Genomic DNA, 25,837 nt, shown 5'->3' with positions numbered 1-25,837 from the left:
CATGCTCCAAGGGTTAACACAGAATTCAGGGATGCCTGTCTTGTCAAGGTCCGATCTGTTGTTTATTTGCTATGTTAGTTTAAGCAAAAGGATCCAGCGGATCGGATACACAAATTGCTGGGTGGGGCTGGGGAAAACTCAGCGGTCATGGTGCACAGTGGTACTAATGACAAAGTTAGAGGCAGGTGGAAGGTCCTTAAAAATGATTACAGGGAACTAGGAGAGAAGCTGAAGTCCAGGACCTCCAAGGTGGTGTTTTCAGAAATACTACCGGTGCCACGAGCGTCACTAGAAAGACAGCGGGAGCTTAGGAAGATAAATATGTGGCTTAGAAATTGGTGCAGGAAGGAAGGGTCCGGGTTCATGGAGAACTGGGCTGACTTCTCAGTCGGCTACAGGCTCTACGGTAGGCATGGGCTGCACCTCAATGGGGAGGGTGCAGCTGTGTTGGGGAGAAAATGGTCAGACGGATGGAGGAGCTTTTAAACTAGGATCTGGGGAGAGGGAGGGTAGTGGAGCAAATAAGGGGATAGATAGAGCAGATAGAGACAGTGAGGCGGTAGGGGTCAATGAAGGATTAGGGGGGATGGGACATGCAAGGAACGTAGGGAGGCTATGAGTAATAAAGGTGTTAAAAGGATTAAATGTCTACTGGCAAATGCAAGAAGTCTTGCAAACAAAATGAATGAATTGGAGACTCTTATGTCAACCATGGATTATGATGTGGTGGGCATTACGGAAACCTGGCTGGATGAAAGACATAACTGGGTGACAAACATACAGGGTTATAGTATATTTAGGAGGGACAGGAAAGACAAAAAAGGTGGTGGGGTGTGTATATTTATCAAATCTAACCTAAAACCTGTGTTGAATGATGACATTGGGGAGAACTGCAACAATGTAGAGTCAGTATGGGTAAATGTACATGGGGAGGGGAATAATGGAAAAATGCTAATTGGAGTTTGCTATAAGCCTCCTAACATACCTGAACAAATAGAGGGTGAAATGCTGGAACAAATTGAAAAGGCAGCTAATAATAATAATAATCGGGGGGATTTCAACTATCCAGACATACAGTGGGACATAGAATCTTCTGGTTCTGCTAAAAGCTGTAAATTCTTATCTACCATTCAAGACCATTTCCTCTCTCAGATGGTAGATGAACCGACGAGGGGAGATAATCTGCTAGATCTGGTCCTGCCAAATAGACCGGATACAATTTCAGATCTACAGGTCCGGGAGCACTTGGGCACCAGCGATCATAATATGGTAAGCTTCAACGTAATATTCAATAGAACATTTCAAAGGGGAAATGCTAAAACCTGGAATTTTAGGAAAGCTGATTTCAACAAATTAAGGGAAGAGCTTAAATGTGTAGATTGGGACAAAGTCATGGTAACTGGGGATACTGAACATAAATGGGGGTAAGTTTAAGGATATACTGCTAGAGTCCTGTAAAAAACGTATACCCTCTGGTAATAAAATGTCCCGGAATAAAAAGAAACCACTATGGATAAATAAGACTGTACAAAGTATAATAAAACAAAAACAAAGGGCGTTTAAAAACTTGAAGGCTGAGAATACAGAAATAGCATTTCAGCAGTATAAAGATATCTATAGGAAATGCAAAAAAGAAATCAAACAAGCAAAACTAGCTACTGAAACAAAAATCGCCAATGACATTAAAATAAATCCCAAAATCTTTAATAAATACATTAATGCCAAAAGGAAAACAAAGGATAGTATTGGCCCCTTAAAATATAATAACAAGTTAGTTATAGAGGACAAACAAAAGACTGAGATATTAAATAGGCATTTCTCATCTGTGTTCACCAAGGAACTGACTGTACCATGGATCATTCAACAAGTGAAAAATCAAAGTTCACCACCCGATATAATTAATTTAACACAAGAAGAAGTACGCCTACGTATGAGTAAATTAAACATTGACAAATCCCCAGGGCCAGATGGCATTCATCCACGAATATTGAGGGAATTGAGCTCCATAATTGACAGACCGCTGTATCTCATCTTTTTAGACTCGCTTGTAACAGGGTTAGTGCCTCAGGATTGGAGGATTGCTGATGTGGTACCGATATTTAAGAAAGGTAAGAGGATATATCCAGGCAACTACCGTCCAGTAAGTCTGACATCAGTAGTATGCAAAGTTTTTGAGGGCATTTTAAGGTATGACATGCAAAAATATGTTGCAGACAATAATATAATAACTGACAGACAGCATGGATTCATGAAAGATAAGTCGTGTCTAACCAACCTGTTGGGGTTCTATGAGGGGGTAAGTGCAAACCTGGATATTGGTAATGCAGCTGATGTGATTTATTTGGACTTTGCAAAGGCATTTGATACTGTACCCCATAATAGCCTTAAGGCCACTTTACACGCTGCGATATCGGTACCGATATCGCTAGCGTGGGTAGCCGCTCCCATCAGTTGTGCGACACGGGCAAATCGCTGCCTGTGCCACACAACATCGCCCAGACCCGTCACACGTACTTACCTGCCCAGCGATGTCGCTATGACCGGCGAACCGCCTCCTTTCTAAGGGGGCGGTTCGTTCAGCGTCACAGCGATGTCACAGCAGCGTCACTGAACCGCCGCCCAATAGAAGTGGAGGGGCGGAGATGAGCGGGACGTAACATCCCGCCCACCTTCCTTCCTTCGCATTGTGGCCGGGAGGCAGGTAAGGAGAGCTTCTTTGTTTCTGCGGCGTCACACGGAGTGATGTGTGCTGCCGCAGGAACGAGGAACAACTTTGTTACTGCTGCAGTAACGATATTTGAGAATGGACCCCCATGTCACCGATGAGCGATTTTGCACGTTTTTGCGACGATGCAAAATCGCTCATAGGTGTCACACGCAACGGCATCGCTAATGCGGCCGGATGTGCGTCACAAATTCCGTGACCCCAACGACTTCGCATTAGCGATATCGTAGCGTGTAAAGCCCCCTTTATACTAAAGCTCCAGAAGCAAGGACTAGGGGAAACTATATGCAACTGGGTAAGGAATTGGCTAAAAGATAGGAAACAAAGAGTAGTCATAAATGGTACATTCTCTAAATGGGCCATAGTCAGCAGTGGGGTGCCGCAGGGATCTGTGCTAGGACCAATTCTTTTTAATCTCTTTATTAATGACCTTGTGGATGGGATAGAGAGTAAAGTGTCAGTCTTTGCTGATGACACCAAACTATGTAGGATATTAAAAACTGACCTTGATCGTACAATATTACAAAAAGATCTGGATAAGATGTCAGAATGGGCAGATACTTGGCAAATGAGATTTAATGTTGATAAATGTAAAGTAATGCACCTAGGACGGAGTAATCCTATAACTGCGTATACATTAAATGGGAGTAAACTCGGGACTACAGAACAGGAGAAGGACTTGGGTATTCTGGTTACAAATAAGCTGAGCAGCAGCACTCAATGTCAAGCAGCAGCTGCTAAAGCAAACAAGATTCTAGGGTGTATAAAAAGAGAGATAAGATCCCGTGATCCCAACGTATTGTTACCCCTCTGAAGGACATTCAGAAGTTAGAGTCAGTTCAGAGGCGGGCGACTAGACTACTACAAGGAATGGAGGCCTCCCATATGATGACAGGTTGAAAAAGTTAGATATGTTTAGCTTAGAAAAAAAACGTCTCAGAGGAGATCTCATTTATATGTATAAATACATGTGTGGTCAATATAAAGGACTGGCACATGACTTAATTCTTCCAAAGACAGTACTAAGGACCAGGGGACACTCACTGCGAGTGGAGGAAAAGCGATTCCGGCAGCTAAATAGGAAAGGATTCTTTACAGTTAGAGTAGTCAGACTGTGGAATACCCTACCACAAGAGGTAATAATGGCAGATACTATAACAGCTTTTAAAAAAGGGCTGGATGATTTCCTCAGTACACAAAACATTGTTGGTTATAAATGACTTAGTGACCAAATGTAGAACTGGTGGAGGAAGGTTGAACTAGATGGACCTAGGTCTTTTTTCAAGCTTAGTAACTATGTAACCCTTATCATTGCTCGGACTACAAAGTCATGCACACAGCAGTCCAGCATGCCCCCTCATATGATTGACCTCCCTGTCAATGTAAAATCTGTATAGAGAGCCAGGTGTGGGTGGGGTCAGCTCTCTCAGCTCTGCTACATGGCTAAATCTAAAAATTCTGATTGTGTAAGAACAGCTGCAGCCAGTAATCTAAGTGACACATAGTTGGATTCAGGATCTCTTTACCTACATTATGCTGCTCTCAGATGAGGTAGCAAAAACCTGCTGACAGATTCTCTTTAAAACACATCTTATCTAAAAAAAGAATTCAGTAACTTTACAAATATACTGCATCACTTAAATAACCTGTAGTTTTAGTATAAAGCAGCATTCAGTTTTAGATGCTCCAGAGCTGAAATCTTAGTATTTTTTGCTTATTCTCTGTCTTAATAGAGTGCTTTGCATTCTGAAAAGTGAAGATTTTATACCATGCCCTAGAAAGTAAACTGATTTGAAGAAAGAAAAAAAAAATTTCCATTATATTTTAAGAGCTCAGCTGTTCTGCCCGAAATTAGGGATGAGCAATTCAATTCTTAGTGCACTGATCGGGCATCCAGTCTAGTATTCCATCTGGTCTTCTGTGCCCACTCTGGCATGGCATCCTATGCGTCCCTGGCACTTATGTGCCGCCCCCGTGCCAGCAGCCGGTGCTGCTCGGATCCGGACCTTCTAAGGGGGTGGCACGAGAGTCTCCGGACCCGGGGGTCTCGCGGACACGCCGAATAAATGGGGGGACGTAGATGTACGGGTTAGGCCGTAGTAAGTTCGTGATGACACCCACGGTGTGTGGTGAGGTGGGATACCACCGCTGCTGTTATGGGGCACCCGGGGGAGATGTTGTGCAGCAAGTTGTTAACCCCTCCGTGGGCAGGGATGGTGGCCCCGGGACCCGGTGGCTCGGTGCAGGGGATAGCGACCGCAGGGAGTGTTGGTGTACTCACGGTTAATAAACCACACAAGTCTCTGGTAAACCAAGGTGATGGTGGCCGGTGCCGCGGCCGGTTGCGTTCTGGTCTCCCACCCGGGCTGGTGGTCTCTATCCTTTTCCTCTGCACTGTTTGTGTAAGGTGGACTTTCCTAGTGTGAAACTCAGGAGTCCGCTCCCAGCTGGATGTGGCCTAAGGAGCCGTGCCCGCAGACACTGGCCTGTGGGATCTATGGGCCCTGGCGGTGACCTTGTTTCCCTATCGGTGGGCTGTTGTCTTCTATGAGGGACTTTGGGTGGAACAGGACCTCTAGTCCTGGCCACAATCGGTGAATTAACCAGTCCACTTGTTTCCGGGTTCTGGCTTCCGGGTCCGAGTACCCCTCTTGTGCTATGGTTTCCGGGTCAGTTCCCCGTGTCGGTACCGGCGGGCTACAACCATGTCCCGGTCCACCTCGGTTCTGCCGAGCCGTCTTCCCGTCTCCTGCTGACGGAAACCGCCGTCTGCCTCCTAGCCAAGGCACCAGGGCTCCTACCCTGGTACCGTTCAAATTGAACCTCTCTGCTAGAGCTACACTTAGCTCCAGCTTACACTCCTCTCCAAACTGAACTACAAACTTCGACTGACTGTTTTCCAGCCCCGGGCTGTCTGGACCCCTGGGTGGGCGTGTCCGAACCGCCTGGTCATGCCCACTGGTGTGTCTATCTTTCCCTAAGGGGGGCGTGACTAGAGTTTCTGGTTGGCTGTATGTTTCCTAGTGAGGGAACGGTGTAATGAGGGGACCTAACTGTGACTACCTGGTTTTGCCAGGGTGTCACACTTACATGGCTCCATGATGCCATAATGATGGGTGAGACACAGTCACTCAGACTCGTACGGTGTGATGACATGTGATGCCACGTAATGAGGCGCGTTGTGCTGCATTATCTGACATTGCGGCAGATAGCAAGCACCAGCAGTAAAAAGCATGCCAGATGTAGAAGTGAATAATGAAGATCGGACTGAAGCTTCACCAAACCCTAGATTGATCATAATTATGTGCTTTAAGATCGAAACACATAGACTGAGTCTACACTTGTTTAAGAACTATATTTTTCAATAAACCTGATGTTTTAATTTTTGGACTTTTTCATGCTGGTGCTGGATATTTTCACCACTTTCTACTAGCCATTGGCATTGTAACGCTAGCGGCCGCTGTAGGGGCAGTGAGCAGGATTAGTGGACCCACTAGACCACAGGGGGGACCCGGGCTTACCCTTTAGTGGGAGGGGCTTATCTAAGCACCTTCTGCGAGGCGGACACCAGGTACCACTCCCATGGCAGTGACCAGGACTGTGGCAGTTAACCCCCAGGGCAGATGACAGACTCGGGTATAGACAGGTGCAGGCGGGGTGACTGAGGCAAGGTGGACAGGCGGGTACTGACAGGAATGGTGGGCACAGCAGGGATAGACAGGTATAGAAAGGCTGGTGCTTGAGATGGACACAGGGTTAACAGAACAGGAGCTCAGGACCTGGCAACTAGCTAGGTGGCAGACTGACTGACTAACTAACTGAAGGCATTGAGTAGGCACCTCCCCTAATGGGAGGATGCCTTAAATATACTGTGCCATAAGCTGAGAGGCATTTCCTGGAAATAGCATGCTGTCATCTACAGGGGAAGGAGGCAGCAGCACACGTGGATGGCCGGGGGAGTGTGGGGGAGGACGTGACCCGGCTGGAGCGGTAAGTTGGTGTCTCTGCAGACGCCGGCGCTACAGGTATCCAGTAAGCCGGACTGGTAATCCGTGCACCGCTCCTTTGTATGGCGTCTCCGCAGCGGGTAAGCTGATGAACTTTCTTGTTTGTTAATATAGTAGATTTGCACCTGGAATTTTATTTCACTTTGTTGCAAACTGTTTCGTTTTTTCCACTTTAGAAATGTGGCAAAAGCTATTTTGAATGTAACAGCTCCTAAAGTCCCCAGCCGTGTACAGTATGTACCTCACTAAACTCCGCTACCTGCCGAGTACAACTTCACAGATGTCATGAGCGGAGCTAGAAACGTAACTAGACACATTTCCCCGCACTATAGAGCCACGCAGAGAACAGACGCCCACAGACATTCTCCCTGAAAACTCTTCTTAAGTTGTTCGGTAAAATACGCTTTCTGCCTGTTGATAACTTATATGCATCTTGTGCTCACATTAATGATACAAAAGTTTAACTAACGGTAATGTAATGTTAAGTGTTCATCACTAAAGATCATCGAAAGTACTTACATCAATAGGTGATTTGGAATACTTCAATATACCATTTTCTAAGACGAAAAATCTCTGTAAAAACATAAAAAATGTAAAAAGGGAGGAAATAAAGAAAAAAAAGACATTTTGTGCATTTATATAAAATGCACACAGAATATAATTGTAAAAAAAAATAATAATAATAATGAAGGCATAAAGAATGTTCAATGATATAACCGTTGCCAGTAAGTCATTTTCCAAGACTCTGCTCACATCTGTGTTTCCTTCCATTTAAAAAGATCTGTTTGCATTTAATCAATGCATTAAATGGAATAAATAATTGATGCCAACAAAAGACATACCATTTGCAATTTGTTTGTTTTTCACACAAAAAGGAGTGCAGCAGGTTTATTTTTCCTCTTAAAAAAAATGGCGGGAACAGAGCCAAACTGCAAGTCCTAGAAATCCTACTTAAATCAATATATACTTTAACTTGTAGGATTTAGAGATGAGTGAACCTGAGATTCGGTGTTCGAACCAATCACAGACTTTTGCTATGTAATACAAAAACAGATGCGGTTCTGCACCACAGCGTTATATCTTGAAATGGTGTAGGGAAGGAGTAGGTAATGCTCGCTCGGGTCTTTATCCAATAGCACACTGGTCTTGGGTGCACGTTCAAGAGGGAAAAGAATTCCAATATGAGTCCCAGGAGATCAGAATACTACGGCACAATCCATTCGATATCCAAAACATGCTTTATTTAATCCAAGAAGTGCATTAAAAAGTGAGGAGAGAGCCGGGTGCAGGTCCCCAGGCAACGACGGCCGTTTCGCACCTCCTAGTGCTTTCACGGGTCCACTCAACCCATGGACCCGTGGAAGCACTAGGAGGTGCGAAATGGCCGTCGTCCCCTGGGGGCCTGCACCCGGCTCTTTCCCCGCTTTTTAATGCAATTCTTGGATTAAATAAAACACGTTTTGGATATCGAATGGATTGTGCCATAGGCTTTATGTATGCAAACCACTTGCGTGAGCATCGCAGTGTTTCGGTACGCTCGGTGCTCAGCCCAGTGTGAGCCGCTTGCACTGGGGGTAACAATAGCGTGATCAGATGTAGTGTGCACCAAACAAAAAAAATGGAAAAAACCCTGCCTCCCCCAGAAGTGATCTGTTTATGGCTGGCTGCATGTGGACGGAGACCCGAACTGCCCAATTAATGACTTCCATTGGGGTTCAGGTCAAGTCCAGGTCTCAAACCGATCTTAATTTAAAGTTTGGCTGCACCCTCCAAACTGAACTTTCACAGGCCCGCTCATCTATAATAGGGTTATTTTCACATTGTGTCTTGAGCAGCACACAGGTCTGCAGTCTCCTCACTTCATTGTTGCAGGGGGGTGGGAACTCCTCCATGAGGGGCATTTCTGATCAGTTTTCTTCTACTGCCGAGCATATCATGCTACTGTAACACATTAATGGTTTGCTAGTGCTTGATCTGTAATCTATGTGATCGCACTGGGCTGAGCACTGAGCGTACCCAAACACAGCAATGCTCGCGCGAGTGGTTTGCACACGTAAACACCCGAACTCTGTCGTTTTTTTTCTAAAGTCTGTGTTCAGTACAAACACTGAACCTCGGGTTCGCTCATCTCTAATCACTATAATTGATTATATAGAACAGGGTCTTTGAACAAGCAGTAGTGATCCAGAGAACCGATTTTGCAGAACTGATATTAGCAGCTCAGAATGGGGCTATAAGAAGATGTCTAACTGCTGAGGAAATAACTCCTAAGTTTGGAATGTAACCATGTTCTGGTGTCCGAGCTCCTTGGAAACAAGCTGCACACTATGGAAGAAAAAAGTTCTCACAGCAGGAGAATGACAGCAGATAAAAAAACAAAAAAAAACAAAACAAGTCAATTTCAAATCTGCTGATTTTCATATCTATTTAATATATGTAAACTACAATTTGTGTATGAACTGATACAGACAGAAATCAGGCAAGAACTTGTGTCATCGATGCTTGGCTGATTAATTCCACAGATTGGTTAATTATAAAAAGTCTTATGTCTGGAATTTGAGTTACACAGTATAGAAAAGTCTGCCTGACAAAATTCATTGTCTGAACACTGGAAATTCCACCTTAAGACTTGGATCACAACACCTATGTGTCTCACAGTCAAATTATATCTTGCTACGACTTAAGGGGGTGTTACACGCAACGATATCGCTTGCGATATCGCTAGCGAGCGTACCCGCCCCCGTCGTTTGTGCATCACGGGCAAATCGCTGCCCGTGGCGCACAATATCGTTAGGAGCTATCACACGGACTTACCTGCCTAGCGACGTCGCTATGGCCGGCGAACCGCCTCCTTTCTAAGGGAGCAGTTCGTGCGGCGTCACTTATCGGCTGCCCAATAGAAGCGGAGGGGCGGAGATGAGTGGCCGTAACATCCCGCCCACCTCCTTCCTTCCTCATTCCCGGTGGCCGCAGGTAAGCTGTAGTTCGTCGTTCCCGAGGTGTCACGCATAGCGATGTGTGCTGCCTCGGGAACTACGAACAACCTGTGTCCTCAACAATCAACGATTTTATGAAAATGAACGACATGTCAACGATGGACGATTTGGTGAGTATTTTCCATCGTTAACGGTCGTTCATGCGTCTCACACGCAACGACGTCGCTAACGATGCCGGATGTGCGTCACGGAATCCGTAACCCCGGCGATATATCATTAGATACGTCGCTGCGTGTAACGGGGCCTTTAGTTTCCCAATGACAAAAACAGTTGCAAGAAATTTTATAACAAAGCAACTGACCATTTCAGAAATCATGTGACAGTCCCTTATTTCTGCATAGAGAAACATTAAGCAGGTTTTCCATCCCAAATTTTTTACATTTTTTTTTAGAAAAAGCATGCATACTCCCATTATAGACCCCCATCGTTCCTCTTGAAATGTTGATGTAGTCTACCATTGTTCGCTGTGGTGTCTATTCCGGCCAGGACAGCCTGGTTGACAGCACTTTTTGGTCCCTACTCTTCTGCTGCTGCTGAGATCTCACACTGCTCAGTACAAGCTGCAGCTGTCAGTCAGGCTGGGTGTACAGAGAAAGAATACACTTGGACCCATGAGTTCCTTAACTCATTAGCTGGACTCAGAAAATGCTCATTTTAATATTAGGATTTTTAAGCCATTTTTAAGTACATCAGCTTCATCAAGTCTGAGATTTATATAATTTTGGAAACCGTTTATACTGTGACAGATTGGCTTTAAAAAGTTCCCATGTGGATGTTTTTAGTATCATCAGGGCTAGGAAAAAGAAATTTTAATCCTCCCCATGCCTAAATGCCAAGTGTCCACTGGGCATTTCCTAAGAATGAATTGTCCAAATGCTTCCTAATCCATCTAAGTGATGACTGTAGTGTTTAAGCCATCAATCAATCAATCAATCAAGAGTACGGGACTGGGAAGCGTTGACTGCAGAAGCCCAGGACAATTCATGTCAGACACCGTTCAGCACAAAATTGGTTCCTGCCGAATTAAATTTTCTGTTTCCTGCCAAAACAATGGAAAATAAGAATATTCCAATTGTAGGTTTCCATGTCATCCATCTGATGGATGGAAACAAGACGGGGCCATTCTGTGGTCATCAGGAACATCATCTGTTAGAAGGGACGGGTTAATCAAATCAGCAACAATCATAAACTGGAGACCATAGAGAAATCTGAGTAGATGTCATCTGCGTTCACTACCTTTACAAGTGTAAGTTCATCAAAAATATCAGTTTCCAAAAACGCTGGAGCTAAACTCTAAGCTAGAGGCAATTCACACCTACGCATAATAAGATTTTGAAAGTCAACTTTGATACACACTGAAAACAGCTAGATATTGATGGTTAGATTCAATGTTTATTGTTATGAGTGTGTCCCGCTCTGAGGAGACCTCAGGCGGGTCTGGGACCAGAAGGTCACAACGCTTTATTGTTCGCAGGTCTACGACTGGTCTGTTCATGCTGCAGGGTTTAAGGACTCTTTCCTATCTAGCTATCCTTTACAGCCTTAATCTCAGGTGCAACTCTTTTGTGACCACTCCCCATCGCTATAAAAGTCATGTTTCTTACCATCTGATGTTGGTTATAGATTCTCATTCTATGCTGTCACTTTGGAAGGAGCCTATATCTGGAAGAAGCTGAGGAGTCGTGACTATTGCAGCTGAGGTGTTTTGCTACATTGAAGAAACTTGAAATGCTCTCCTTATATGTCTTTTTCCCCTGTCTCCCTTAACTTGTGTTGTATTATTACAGTGTTGAGACTAGTGTTCTTGACAGTCTTCTAACTAGCCAGGGTGAGGTCAGGGCAAGTGAGAGCCTAGGCACATGACGGCGACAGGAGGTAAGAACCGTATAGGCAAATTAGGGAGCTTAGGGTACAGACTTGAGTGAGCTGCAGGAGGTGTCCCCTTCCCCTATCGTCAGAGCCTTCCTTTTATACCATCTCCGTTGTCACCCTTGTGTTGCACTACACACTCAGCGTTTGTATGCTCTGGCGTGACAGTTATCCCATCAATAGTTACTTTGACCATTCCTAATTTTAGTAATTCCACAGTTTTTATTCTTTCACGAATATACCTAAAAAAAAAAAATTTTGGGGAACCTCTATAAAAGGTTTTGTTAATGCTTCTTCCTTTTCTGCCCAATCTGCATTTAAAAACCATATTAATGACTAGCAAAACATTAACTGCACTAAAGTAAATATTTTTCCCAACTAAACCGAATAATCAATTTCACATTTTTCAATTTTCATACCTGTCCTCTATTTTATCACTCACCCCGTTGGCTTAGATTGCGGATTTATCCACTTTACAGTCACTGCTCTTTATAGTCTCCGGGGAAGGCCTTGTAATTGGTGACAATGACGCTCACGTAATTTACCCAAGTGTTAAAATCTATTGCACACTACAAAATTATTATGGGCGACTTTGAAAATGAAAAACTTAATTGTTTATAAATTATATCAAGTGGAAAGACCTGGGCAGAATTCATCCACCTCAGTATAACACACAAAATCCCTTTCAAATAAGAGCTTAATGGTCTATAAACGTTTTAGTTCTATTTTCCTACATTGTATTAAGTTTATCAGGTGCCAATTGTTTTATATAAATGGGAACACGCAAAAGGTAAGGCAACGACTAATTGCATTCATCTAACTAACTGCACTACTACAAGTGCATGGCTACCGTTGATTACCCGGTAAGACCATCTGATCGTACCGGTAGCTTCCTACCGAGATGGAATGTCTTTTTTAGTTGACTCAACTTTAATGACTAGAATGTAGTTGTCTTTCAGTCCAGTTTCACTCATCCAGCTCTACGTTCCCAGTATGGACCGTAATGTCCGGCCAGCCGCAGGTCTCCTTGATCTGAGCTCAACAACCTTTACGAGTAGAGATGACGAGTTCGGAGGTTGGGTGCTGCATGTATGCTAACCGCTCGTTTGAGCATCGCTATGCTCGGGTACTTTCGGTGCTTGGCCCAGTGCAAGCTACTTGTCTCTGGATGGCTCTCACTGGGGGTAAAAACATTTTCGGATGTAGTGTGTCCAAAAAAAACCCAAAACCTGCGAGTGACTTTCAGTAGAGTTCAGGTCTAGTCCAGGTCCCGAAATGAACTTTATCTAAACTTCGGCTGAACCCCGTGAACCTGAACGTCCACGACTCTGCTCATCTATTTTATGAGGCTGTTGAGTTTTAGTCTGGACACATGCAGCCAGTCCGGACCTCACTGTCCATATTCGGATATTCGGACCGTGAAAGCTAGAAGAGTGAAATTGGACCTACTGTGTGGTGCAGAATTATAAAAATATGGCTACTTTTTTCCAAAAACAGAGCCTCACTTCTCCATGAGCTCCATCTGGTATTGCAGCTCGGCTCAATGGAAGTAAATGAGGCTGAACTGCAATACCGCACACAACCTATGTAAGTTGGGGCGCTGTTTTTCTTAGAAGAAACCAGTCACATTTTTCTAATCCTTGACAACTCTTTAATGAAAAAAAAAAGATGTCAAAATGTTGGGTATTCATTTCTAAATGAAATTAACAGTTGTGATAAATTCTTCCATTATAAATTCGGCTATGAGCGATGCAGAAATAAGTATCGGCCCTTACTTTATGCCAGCCTTTCAGTGGCCATTTTCTTTTCTTCAGCATGAATCCTTCATGCTTTTCAGGTTTCTGGACACTTGTCTGTCCTATCTTCAGTCCCTCTATGATTTCCCAGCTGTCTCCTTCCTGTTGAAAAAGAACATGAGATAGATAAGTCACGCGAAAAGACCCTTTTTGATTTTTAGGATTGCAACATCCAATGGATTTCGCTAAACTTCCTGTTCTCTTCCTCTAAAGATGCCGTTTGCATATCTATCTGCACAGGGGAGCATAGCATGGCCTATAAGTCTCCCTACACCAACTCAACAATTTCCTCAAGGAGGCACTTCATCACTAAAAATACATTGGTCAATCTTATCTGTTGTATAGTCTATAATTATTGAAATAATTATGAAAAGAAGGGAATTTTGTTACTTACCGTAAATTCCTTTTCTTCTAGCTCTTATTGGGAGACCCAGACGATTGGGTGTATAGCACTGCCTCCGGAGGCCACACAAAGCAATTACACTAAAAAGTGTAAGGCCCCTCCCCTTCTGGCTATACACCCCCAGTGGGATCACTGGCTCACCAGTTTTAGTGCAAAAGCAAGAAGGAGGAAAGCCAATAACTGGTTTAAACAAATTCACTCCGAGTAACATCGGAGAACTGAAAACCGTTCAACATGAACAACATGTGTACCCGCAAACAAACCAAAAATCCCGAAGGACAACAGGGCGGGTGCTGGGTCTCCCAATAAGAGCTAGAAGAAAAGGAATTTACGGTAAGTAACAAAATTCCCTTCTTCTTCGGCGCTCTATTGGGAGACCCAGACGATTGGGACGTCCAAAAGCTGTCCCAGGGTGGGTAAAGAAATACCTCATGTTAGAGCTGCAAGACAGCCCTCCCCTACGGGGAGGCAACTGCCGCCTGCAGGACTCGTCTACCTAGGCTGGCGTCCGCCGAAGCATAGGTATGCACCTGATAATGTTTGGTGAAAGTGTGCAGACTCGACCAGGTAGCTGCCTGGCACACCTGTTGAGCCGTAGCCTGGTGTCGCAATGCCCAGGACGCACCCACGGCTCTGGTAGAATGGGCCTTTAGCCCTGATGGAACCTGAAGCCCCGCAGAACGGTAGGCTTCAAGAATTGGTTCTTTGATCCATCGAGCCAGGGTGGCCTTAGAAGCCTGCGACCCCTTGCGCTTACCAGCGACAAGGACAAAGAGTGCATCCGAACGGCGCAGGGGCGCTGTGCGGGAAATGTAGATTCTGAGTGCTCTCACCAGATCTAACAGATGTAAATCCTTCTCATACCGATGAACTGCATGAGGACAAAACGAAGGCAAAAAGATATCCTGATTAAGATGAAAAGAGGATACCACCTTCGGGAGAAACTCCTGAATGGGGCGCAGCACTACCTTGTCCTGGTGGAAGACCAGGAAGGGAGCCTTGGAAGACAACGCTGCTAGCTCAGACACTCTCCGAAGAGATGTGATCGCTACCAGAAAAGCCACTTTCTGTGATAGTCTAGAAAGTGAAACCTCCTTCAGAGGCTCGAAGGGCGGCTTCTGGAGGGCAACTAGTACCCTGTTCAGATCCCATGGATCTAACGGCCGCTTGTACGGGGGAACTATATGGCAAACCCCCTGTAGGAACGTGCGCACCTTAGGAAGTCGTGCTAGACGCTTCTGAAAAAAGACGGATAGCGCCGAGACTTGCCCTTTAAGGGAGCCGAGCGACAAACCTTTTTCTAACCCAGATTGGAGGAAAGAAAGAAGGGTAGGTAATGCAAATGGCCAGGGAGACACTCTCTGAGCAGAGCACCAGGATAAGAATATCCTCCACGTTCTGTGGTAGATCTTAGCAGACGTGGGCTTCCTAGCCTGTCTCATGGTGGCAACGACCCCTTGGGATAAGCCTGAAGACGCTAGGATCCAGGACTCAATGGCCACGCAGTCAGGTTGAGGGCCGCAGAATTCCGATGGAAAAACGGCCCTTGGGACAGTAAGTCTGGTCGGTCTGGTAGTGCCCACGGTTGGCCGACCGTGAGATGCCACAGATCCGGATACCACGCCCTCCTCGGCCAGTCTGGAGCGACGAGTATGACGCGGCTGCATTCGGATCTGATCTTGCGTAGCACTCTGGGCAAGAGTGCCAGAGGTGGAAACACATAAGGGAGCCGGAACTGCGACCAATCTTGCACTAGGGCGTCTGCCGCCAGCGCTCTTTGATCGCGAGACCGTGCCATGAATGTTGGGACCTTGTTGTTGTGCCGGGACGCCATTAGATCGACGTCCGGCCTTCCCCATCGGTGACAGATTTCCTGAAACACGTCCGGGTGAAGGGACCATTCCCCTGCGTCCATGCCCTGGCGACTGAGGAAGTCTGCTTCCCAGTTTTCTACGCCGGGGATGTGAACTGCGGATATGGTGGAGGCCGTGGCTTCCACCCACATCATAATGCGCCGGACTTCCTGGAAGGCTTGCCGACTGCGAGTCCCTCCTTGGTGATTGATGTATGCCACCGCTGTGGAGTTGTCCGATTGAATTCGGATCTGCTTCCCTTCCAGCCACTGCTGGAAGGCTAGTAGGGCAAGAAACACTGCTCTGATTTCCAGAACATTGATCTGAAGGCTGGACTCCTGCTGAGTCCACGTACCCTAAGCCCTGTGGTGGAGAAACACTGCTCCCCACCCTGACAGACTCGCGTCTGTCGTGACCACCGCCCAGGACGGTGGTAGGAAGGATCTTCCCTGTGATAACGAGGTGGAAAGGAGCCACCACTGCAGAGAGTCCTTGGCCGTCTGGGAAAGGGAGACTTTCCTGTCCAGGGATGTTGACTTCCCGTCCCATTGGCGGAGAATGTCCCATTGAAGTGGACGCAGATGAAACTGCGCAAACGGAACCGCCTCTATTGCCGCCACCATCTTCCCGAGGAAGTGCATGAGGCGTCTTAAGGAGTGCGACTGACCTTGAAGGAGAGCCTGCACCCCTGTCTGTAGTGACCGCTGCTTGCTCAGCGGAAGCTTCACTATCGCTGAGAGAGTATGAAACTCCATGCCAAGATACGTTAGTGATTGGGTCGGTGACAGATTTGACTTTGGGAAGTTGATGATCCACCCGAACGCCTGGAGAGTCTCCAGTGCAAAATTCAGGCTGAGTTGGCATGCCTCCTGAGAGGGTGCCTTGACCAGTAGATCGTCCAAGTAAGGGATCACAGAGTGTCCGTGAGAGTGCAAGACTGCTACCACTGCTGCCATGATCTTGGTGAACACCCGGGGGGCTGTCGCCAGACCAAATGGCAGAGCCACGAACTGAAGATGTTCGTCTCCTATCACGAAGCGCAGAAAGCGCTGGTGCTCCGTAGCAATCGGCACGTGGAGATAAGCATCTTTGATGTCTATTGATGCTAGGAAATCTCCTTGGGACATTGAGGCAATGACTGAGCGGAGGGATTCCATCCGGAACCGCCTGGCGTTCACATGCTTGTTGAGCAGTTTTAGGTCCAGAACAGGACGGAAGGAGCCGTCCTTTTTTGGAACCACAAAGAGATTGGAGTAAAATCCTCGCCCCCGTTCCAGAGGGGGAACAGGGATCACGACTCCTTCTGCTCTTAGAGAGTCCACCGCCTGCAGCAGGGCATCTGCTCGGTTGGGGTGTGGGGAGGTTCTGAAGAACCGAAGTGGAGGCCGAGAACTGAACTCGATTCTGTACCCGCGAGACAAAATGTCTGTTACCCACCGGTCTTTGACCTGTGACAGCCAAATGTCGCAAAAGCGGGAGAGCCTGCCACCGACCGAGGATGCGGAGGGAGGAGGCCGAAAGTCATGAGGTAGCCGCCTTGGAAGCGGTTCCTCCATTTGCTTTCCTGGGGCGTGAGTGAGCCCGCCAGGAATCTGAGCTCCCTTGTCCTTTCTGAGTCCCTTTGGACGAGGAGAATTGGGGTTTGCCCGAGCCTCGAAAGGACCGAAACCTCGACTGCCACTTTTTCTGTTGAGGTTTACTTGCTCTGGGCTGTGGCAAGGAAGAGTCCTTACCCTTGGACTGTTTTATGATTTCAGCCAATGGCTCACCAAACAGTCTGTCCCTAGATAATGGCAAGCTGGTTAAGCATTTTTTGGAACCAGCATCTGCTTTCCAGTCCTTTAACCATAAGGCTCTGCGCAAAACCACAGAATTGGCGGCCGCCATAGAGGTACGGCTCTTAGATTCTAGGACAGCATTGATAGCATAGGTCGCAAACGCAGACATTTGCGAGGTTAGGGACGCCACCTGCGGCACTGCTGGATGCATGATAGCATCCACCTGTGCTAAACCAGCTGAAATAGCTTGTAGTGCCCACACGGCCGCGAATGCTGGAGCAAAGGACGCGCCGATAGCTTCATAGACAGATTTCAACCAAAGGTCCATCTGTCTGTCGTTGGCATCTTTAAGTGAAGCGCCATCCTCTACTGCGACTATGGATCTAGCCGCAAGCTTGGAAATTGGGGGATCCACCTTTGGGCACTGGGTCCAGCGTTTGGCCACTTCAGCGGGAAAAGGATAACGGGTATCCTTAGAACGCTTAGAGAAACGCTTGTCTGGATGAGCGTCGTGCTTCTGGATTGATTCTCTGAAGTCAGAGTGGTCCAAAAAAGCACTTAATTTACGCTTGGGATACAGGAAATGGAACTTCTCCTGCTGTGCAGCTGCCTCCTCTGCAGAAGGGGCTGGGGGAGAAATATCCAACAGCCTATTAATCGCCGATATAAGGTCATTAACCATGGCGTCACCATCAGGGGCATCCAGATTGAAAGGAGCCTCAGGATTAGAATCCTGATCACCGTCCTCAGTCTCATCACAGAGAGACTCTTCTCGCTGAGACCCTGAACAGTGTGAGGACGTGGAGGGTCTTTCCCAGCGAGCTCGCTTAGGCTGCCTGGGACTGTCATCTGAGTCAGAGACTTCAGCTTGTGATGCTTGAGACCCCCTTGAAGTACGGACTAGTTCCAACTGAGGGGGACCAGAGAGCATAGCCACAGCAGTGTCCATGGTCTGAGGAACTGGCCTGGCCTGCAAGGTCTCCAGGATTTTTGTCATAGCCTCAGACATTTTATCAGCAAACACTGCAAAGTCTGTCCCCGTCACCGGGGCAAGGTTCACAGGCGTCTCTGCCTGGGCTACCACCACCATAGGCTCTGGCTGACGAAGTGCCACTGGGACTGAACATTGCACACAATGTGGATCATTGGAGCCTGCCGGTAGATCAGCCCCACATGCAGTACAAACAGTGTACACAGCCCGTGCCTTGGCAGCCTTGCGTTTTGCGGATGACATGTTGCTGCCTCCTCAGAGCAGTACAGGGTGTCCAGCCAAGAAGCGACCTTACAGTGCAACTATATATATATATATGGTACCAAGAAAAAAGTACACTAATATATCACTGAGGCACTAGTGGGGCCAGCACTACTGTGCAGCTTACCGCCCGCTTAGGAGCGGTGTGTGGTCGCCAGAAATCCCTCTAGTCTGGGTCTCCCAGAGCCTGCTGCCTCTCCCCAGCCAGATCGCATGTGTAATGGCTGCCGGCGTCCTTGTGGAGAGGGGGGGCGGGCCCTGGGCGTACACCGACGAAGAGCGGGAAGTCTGCTTCCCCTTGTGCCTAGTGAGAGGGCTGGAGCATGTAAATAAGGCTCCAGCCCTCGGCGCTGCCATTGAGCAGCGTCTCTCCCCTGCCCTGATTGACAGGGTGGGGGCGGGAACGAAGCGGCGCTAGGCCGCAGAAGCCGGGGGCTAAAGTTAAAAACGCCGCCGCCGTAAAAGCGCGGTCGGCGCAAAGCCCCCGGCGCACCACAAGTCGCAGCTGCGCCGCCGCTTCAGGAGCGGACGGCGCAGTAGTTCCCAACACACAACGTCACTCAGCAAAGCTGCAGTGACCTAACCCCCAGCGTACAGCGCCACTGTCCCCGGCGCACTACAACGCTCAGCAAGCTCTGAGCGTGTCCGTGCCTGCCGGGGACACAGAGTACCTGAAAGTTGCAGGGCCTTGTCCCTGAACGGCACTCCCGCTCCCAATCCAGCAGGTTCTATGGGTCTGTGGATGGAGCCCGGCCCCAGGGCTTGGGGGCCGGCAAGATCCCACTTCCACAGAGCCCTCCAGGGGATGTGGAAGGAAAACAGCATGTGGGCTCCAGCCTCTGTACCAGCAATAGGTACCTCAACCTTACAAGCACCAACCGCGGGTGAGAAGGTAGCATGCTGGGGGCCCTATATGGGCCCTCTTTTCTTCCATCCGATAGAGCCAGCAGCTACTGCTGACTACAAACAGTGGAGCTATGCGTGGATGTCTGACCTCCTTCGCACAAAGCAGAAAACTGGTGAGCCAGTGATCCCACTGGGGGTGTATAGCCAGAAGGGGAGGGGCCTTACACTTTTTAGTGTAATTGCTTTGTGTGGCCTCCGGAGGCAGTGCTATACACCCAATCGTCTGGGTCTCCCAATAGAGCGCCGAAGAAAAGTTAATATCTAGTTAATTGTAACATTTCTCAAAATGGGCCTCGATGGTATAATAGGATGGTATGCCATCCTCTGACTTCCTTTATTTACCTCACTCTGTGGTGGTTTGGGTGCAGTTTAAAGTTTTCTCCTTGTTGTGGTCTTCAGTGGTCATCTCCTGTTGCTCCAGAAACTTCTGTGGTTGCTGCTCCACAGATATGTGTTTTTCTTTTGCTACCTACCAGGTCTATGGTGATTGAAGTCGTGTTTCCCTTGTATTGTTTCATTGTGTCTTCCTTTAGTGTTAGTGGTGTTGACTAGTGCTCATACCCACCATCCTTACTTAGGGCCCTTTTGCAAGGGGAAGACAGGGCCCCAGGTATCCAGCTCGGCGACAGGTGCTGAACCTGTATAGGGTCGGTGCGGGTGAGCTGCAAGTTGTTGTCAGGGGTCATCACTTCCCCCTTTCTCTAGCATAAGACATTCCTTTCTCCCTTCCTTTCTGGTGTCCTATATGGCTGGGATAGCCTCTCTCCCCTGCCGTGACAGCACCCTACTGAGTATTTCCCTGCCTCGGTGAGCTGTTCAATGTCTCCTGCCTCTATTTACTGTCACACTATCGTTCTGCTCATTTTGGTGAGCTGGTGTGAAAAAGCCAAAAAAAAAAAAATGTTTGTGCAACTTTGCGTTGAACAAAGGTTTTGGGACGTTTTAAAGTGTTTTACCTAAACATTTTGATGCCTCGGTGCCACAATGTCGGTGACTAAATTCAAGTGCAGTCCCTTCCAAGGTCACATACATACAGTATGCTACCGATGTACACAACCTGCGGTGAAGAGTAAAAGCAATGGTTCAAGAGCTTGAAATAGGACTTATCAAATGAGCTCAGGTTAAATCACTCATTATTGGGCTCGGAATAGAAACCAATGCTCCTCCTATGATGGCCTGCTGGGAAATTAAGAAAAACTCATTATGCCAGATTACGCAACATCAGCTTCTGGATCTGAACGTTCAAAGTTTAGAAATGCATGGGACATATCTAATAGAGATCTCTACAAAGCGTTACGTTATGGATGTGTTAGTGTTGTACTGTGCAGTGTACATGGAGAAGAATCGCAGGCATCATCTCTTTCATTGTATATCCTGCTAATAAAGATAACTAAATGAATGGAGCGGTCAATGGATACAGGTAATAATATGACCATTGATTGTTATAATCCGCTTCTACCATGTCAGGGATTAAAGGGAATCTGTCAGAAGGATCAACCCTCCTAACCTGTCTATATGGACATTCAGGCAATAGACAGTTGAATAAAATGATGTCTTGATATTTGCAATCCAATGTTTTGTTTCAGAGAAATCCATGTTTTTCTTAATATGTAAATGAGCTGCTAAGATGTCATGGGGAAGTGGTGACCCCTGACAATAACCTGCAGCTCGCACTCACCAACCCTATTGAGGTTCCGCACCTGTCGCCGAGCAGGAATACCTCACTCTAGGAAAACCCTGATCTGGGCCTTAAGTAAGGATGGGGGGGTATGAGCTCTTCATCAACATCACTAACACTAAGGGAGACAAAAGGAAGCAAAACAGGGGAAACACAAATGCTACCACCAGAGCACAGGTAGATAGCATAAGTCAAACACTTATCTTAGGAGCAGCTACCACAGAAGTCTCTGGAAAAATAAGAGGAGCCGACCACTGCAGACCACATCCACGAACAACTATGAACAGCATCCAAACTACCCCAGGGTGAGGTTTATAAAGGAATTCAGACGCTGGTAACTGAGAAGAAAAACTGAGTTTCCCAGAGTCATAGAGTCTGCTGCTGCAGAAAACATAACAACACATGCTGCCAATCTCTGGAATTTTCTAATACTCACTGCCACTGGATCGTCAGCCGACCATGACACCTACATGACAGGTTATGAAACATCCGTGACAAAAGATCTAAGGGCCAGACATAGATCTCTGTGAGAATTTGCCTGCAGACCATTATTTTAAATGAAAGGGGGCATTACCATTGTGAGTCCTGTAATGACTGACAGACACTATTATCTTGCATATTGCTAGGGTATACTAAAACTATAATATCCAACCTCAGGGACTCCCACTGATCCTGAGATCAGTGACAAACTTTACAATATAAGACACAATGCACACAGCTAAGACATCACACTTAATCTTTCCCCAAACTAAACATTTCATACACTTTAGATGGTCCTCAATTCCTGCCGAAATCAGATCTAATAGTTCATATTTAACTAAAACTACAGAGAACATACAAACTCTATACACCTAGTATCTGCAGAAAAATACACTTGGGGCTGAGTAACAGCAAGTAAAGAAGAAATAACCTCTCTGAGGCCTGCGACACACATCCGTGCCGCCGGTACGTGTTTGGTACGTTTTTGCACGTACCGGCGGCAGGGAGACATACAGACCAATGTTACCCTATGTGGAAGGCACACACACGTAAAACCACACGGAACGTGTGTCCGTGTGGTTAGTACGTGTGTGCGTTTTTCCACACGGTCGACATGTCAGTTTATCTCCGCTAAAGTCAATGGGTCCGTGCCTGCACGGACGTTACACGTACCATGTCCGTGTGCTACATGTACCGTCTGTGTGCGTTTTTTAATGAGCGATGTCGGTCAATCTATTATTAATTAGGTTGTCAGTCAATTAACCCTTTTTTGTGTGGTTGTCAGTCATTATCCTTTTGTCTGTCGGTCTGTATCTCCCCCTGTCTCATACTTACTGATCCCCGATCACCAGCGTGGCGAAGAACAGATGTCCAAAAGAAACGGCTGCTTTAATTTTTTTGAAAATGCCGGCTGCTCATTAATCAATCTACTATTCCCTGCTTCCCCCGCCCACAGGTGCCTATGATTGGTTGCATTGAGATACGCCCCCACGCTGAGTGACAGCTGTCTCACTGCAACCAATCACAGCCGCCGGTGGCCGTGTCTATATTGTGCATTAAATTAAATAATTTAAAAAAACGGCGTGTGGTCCCCCCCATTTTTGATGCCAGCCATGGTAAAGTCACACGGCTGAAGGCTGGTATTCTCAGGATTGGGTGCCCCACGTTATGGGGAGCCCCCCAGCCTAACAATATCAGCCAGCAGCCGCCCAGCATTGCCGCATCCATTAGATGCGACAGTCCCGGGTGTTGTGAATGTTAGTTATGTCTTGGCTGCTGGGAGGCTCCCTCTGGTGGCCAGGAAGGGTTTGGACAGAGACCAGGTGTGTTGTGCAGTGGGTGTTTCCTTTCCTAACTCTCTGCTTATTTAAGTCCTGGTCTGATTGCAGGCTGTTGCCGGATGTCAGTTGTTCTTTGTATCTCTAGCCTGCTTAATCCTGCTCTACATCACATCCACTCCAGATAAGTTCTTGCTCTTTATTTATTGCCTGGTTCTTTTGCTTATCTGGGTTTGTCATTTGTTGTGGTTGGTTTCAGTTTATTTCCTTCCAGGGATTTTCCCCCTCAGTGGATTGTTGAGGAACTCCCTGCAGTTCTGTGTGGAGTATAGCTCCTTTGGGTCCATGTGTTTATGGCTTGTTGAATTTGTTATAATTCTTGTTTTCTGTTCATTGGTATGACAAGGGCACCTGGTATAGGACGGAGTTCAGATCGAGCGATCTGAGGGACTTTTTGTACTATCAGGAAGTTGGTATTTTGCAGGGTTTTTCTCTGGCTACCATCAGTCCCTTTCCTGTCCTTTCCTATTTTAGTCAGCGGGGGCCTCACCTTTTGCTAATCCTGTCATCCAACTGTGTATTGTGTTTTTCCTATATCACCGCAGTCTTTGAATGTGGGAGGCTTGCTATTCTTGTCTATTTTCTGAGGCAGATAGTTATTCATCTTTCCTACCTTTAGGATAGTTAGTTCTCCGGCTGGGTTCGCGGTGCACAGGATGTTAGTTCACCCCTCGGCTACTTCTAGTTGTGTTGGTTAGTAAGGGGATGGTGGCCAGATTAGTTGCCAATGCTCTTGTCACCTTTTACCAATGATTTATGGTTGTCTTCCATGGTTCCGGATCATAACACAGCCCCCAGTTGTGCCCCTGCATCTCAGACAAAAGTAAATTTCCCATATCTGTAATGTGGTAAATATGGCGACCTCAACTCCTGTCTCTCCAACTGCTCTTCTGGATTGAATGTAGATGACAACAGAACCACCGAGGGTCTGTGCTGATAATGTGGCCTTAGGGGAGATGTGTGAAACTACATTTTGGGAGTTGTATATTTAGTTCCAAAATTGGGTTTGGATAGATTGGTAGATTATGAAAATAATTTGCAGAACCCTGGTCAACTGGCCCCATAGGTACTCCATGGCCACCAGACCACAGCTCGGTCAACCTCTTCCTACCTGGCTTTTGTGAGTCATTCTACATGTTAACACCAAGCCAGAAGTGGAATTGAGGATAAGTGGAGGTTCACTATTTGGCTGCCATAGCAGTAGGACCAAAGTCCTGACAATTTTTTTTGGTCATTTCCAGTTTGGATCCAGAAGTGGAAGGGTAATCCAGGCTAATTAAGTATTAACCCTTTTCCAGCACTGCCTTAACTCTCTTGGGCATGGAGTTCCCTAGAGCTTCCCTAGAGCTTCACAGGAGCTGCCGGATCCTCTTCCATCCTCCATGACGACATCACCGAGAATATATACTCTGCCCTGGTCAGACCCCACCTGGAATACTGTGTACAGTTCTGGACGCCCCAATTCAAGAAAGACATCGATATATTGGAGCAAGTCTAGAGAAGAGCAACCAAGATGCTAGAAGGTCTGCAAACCATGTCATATGAAGACCAGCTAAAAGAACTAGGGATGTTTAGTTTGAAAAAGAGAAGGTTGAGAGGAAACTTAATAGCGGTCTACAAATATCCGAAAGGTAGTCACAGTGCAGAGGGAACTACCCTATTCTCATTAGCACAAGGAAGTACAAGAAACAATGGGATGAAACTAAAAGGGAGGAGATTCAGATTAGACATTAGGAAAAACTTTCTGACAGTGAGGGCAGTCAGTAAGTGGAACAGGCGACCACGGGAGGTGGTGAGCTCTTCCTTAATGGAAATCTTCAAGCGGAAATTGGATAAACATATAGCTGGGATGATTTAGGAAAGTCTGCACTCACAGGTGGTTGGACCCGATGGCCCTTGAGGTCCCTTCCAACTCTACCATTCTATGATTCTATGATCACGGAGCTGGTGGATGTTAGAGACCTTGCGCTCCTCCACATTCCATTTGAAGATGCCCCACATATGCTCAATAGGGTTTAGGTCTGGAGACGCTTGTCCAGTCCAGCACCTTTACCCTCAGTTTCTTTAGCAAGGCAGTGATCATCTTGAATTTCTGTTTGGGGTTGTTATGTTGGAATATTATCCTGCGGCAGGACACCAAGTTGCACCCACCACTTTGGTTTAAAGGGTTTGGTCTTGGTGACCACGTAACTTCAAAACCATCATCTCCATTTCTACTATTTCTAAGTATGGCTTGTAGAAACAAACATTTTGCAAAGTATGTGGGCAGACTTTTCCATACACAGCACTAAACAGCATAAACGGTCCTAGAACACTTTCAGATTAATGGTTGCGCGAATCAGAAAATGCAGTCTCCGCCTGAATTAGCTATAGTGATAGAAGCGGATGGCCTCAGCAAATAATATATAGCTGAGTTACAGAAAGCGTTCTGTGGCTGCCAGGTTCTAGCTGCCAAAGAAATACATGCCAATAGCTCTCGATATAAAATTCCATCATTGGCAAATTATCACAGTAATTGAAAATCTTCATTATGGAGAATTGCTGCATTCTGCTGTCATTATGCACATGTCAAATGTTTAAATTGAAAAGGCCATCTGCCAAAGTTTAGACTATGACGGAAGAGTATTAAGCTGTAACATCAGCATCAATAGAATATGTATGCTACACGGCGTCCTCCAAGCAGAGGTGAATGCTGATTTTACTCTACACCGTGTGCACAATTATTAGGCAGTGAGTATTTTGACCAGATCATCATTT

General features: G+C 46.6%; 1 protein-coding gene across 6 annotated transcripts in view; it reads right to left on the bottom strand.

Annotated features, from left to right (window-relative positions):
* OSBPL6 (oxysterol binding protein like 6) overlaps positions 1 to 25,837 on the bottom strand; it is a 337,550-nt gene that overhangs the window by 133,244 nt on the left and 178,469 nt on the right. For all 6 annotated transcript variants that reach the window (XM_075317384.1, XM_075317383.1, XM_075317385.1 and 3 more), the window contains 2 exons: positions 13,373 to 13,495; positions 7,252 to 7,305 (listed from right to left, as the gene is read on the bottom strand). In XM_075317384.1, coding sequence (XP_075173499.1) covers positions 7,252 to 7,305; positions 13,373 to 13,495 — 177 coding nt within the window. The remainder of the gene's footprint in view (positions 1 to 7,251; positions 7,306 to 13,372; positions 13,496 to 25,837) is intronic.

The sequence above is a fragment of the Anomaloglossus baeobatrachus genome, chromosome 7 (genome assembly GCF_048569485.1).
Source record: "Anomaloglossus baeobatrachus isolate aAnoBae1 chromosome 7, aAnoBae1.hap1, whole genome shotgun sequence".
In the NCBI taxonomy this organism is placed as follows: Eukaryota; Metazoa; Chordata; class Amphibia; order Anura; family Aromobatidae; genus Anomaloglossus; species Anomaloglossus baeobatrachus.
Note: the sequence above shows the minus strand (reverse complement) of the source record. Positions and strands in the feature narration are given on the sequence as shown.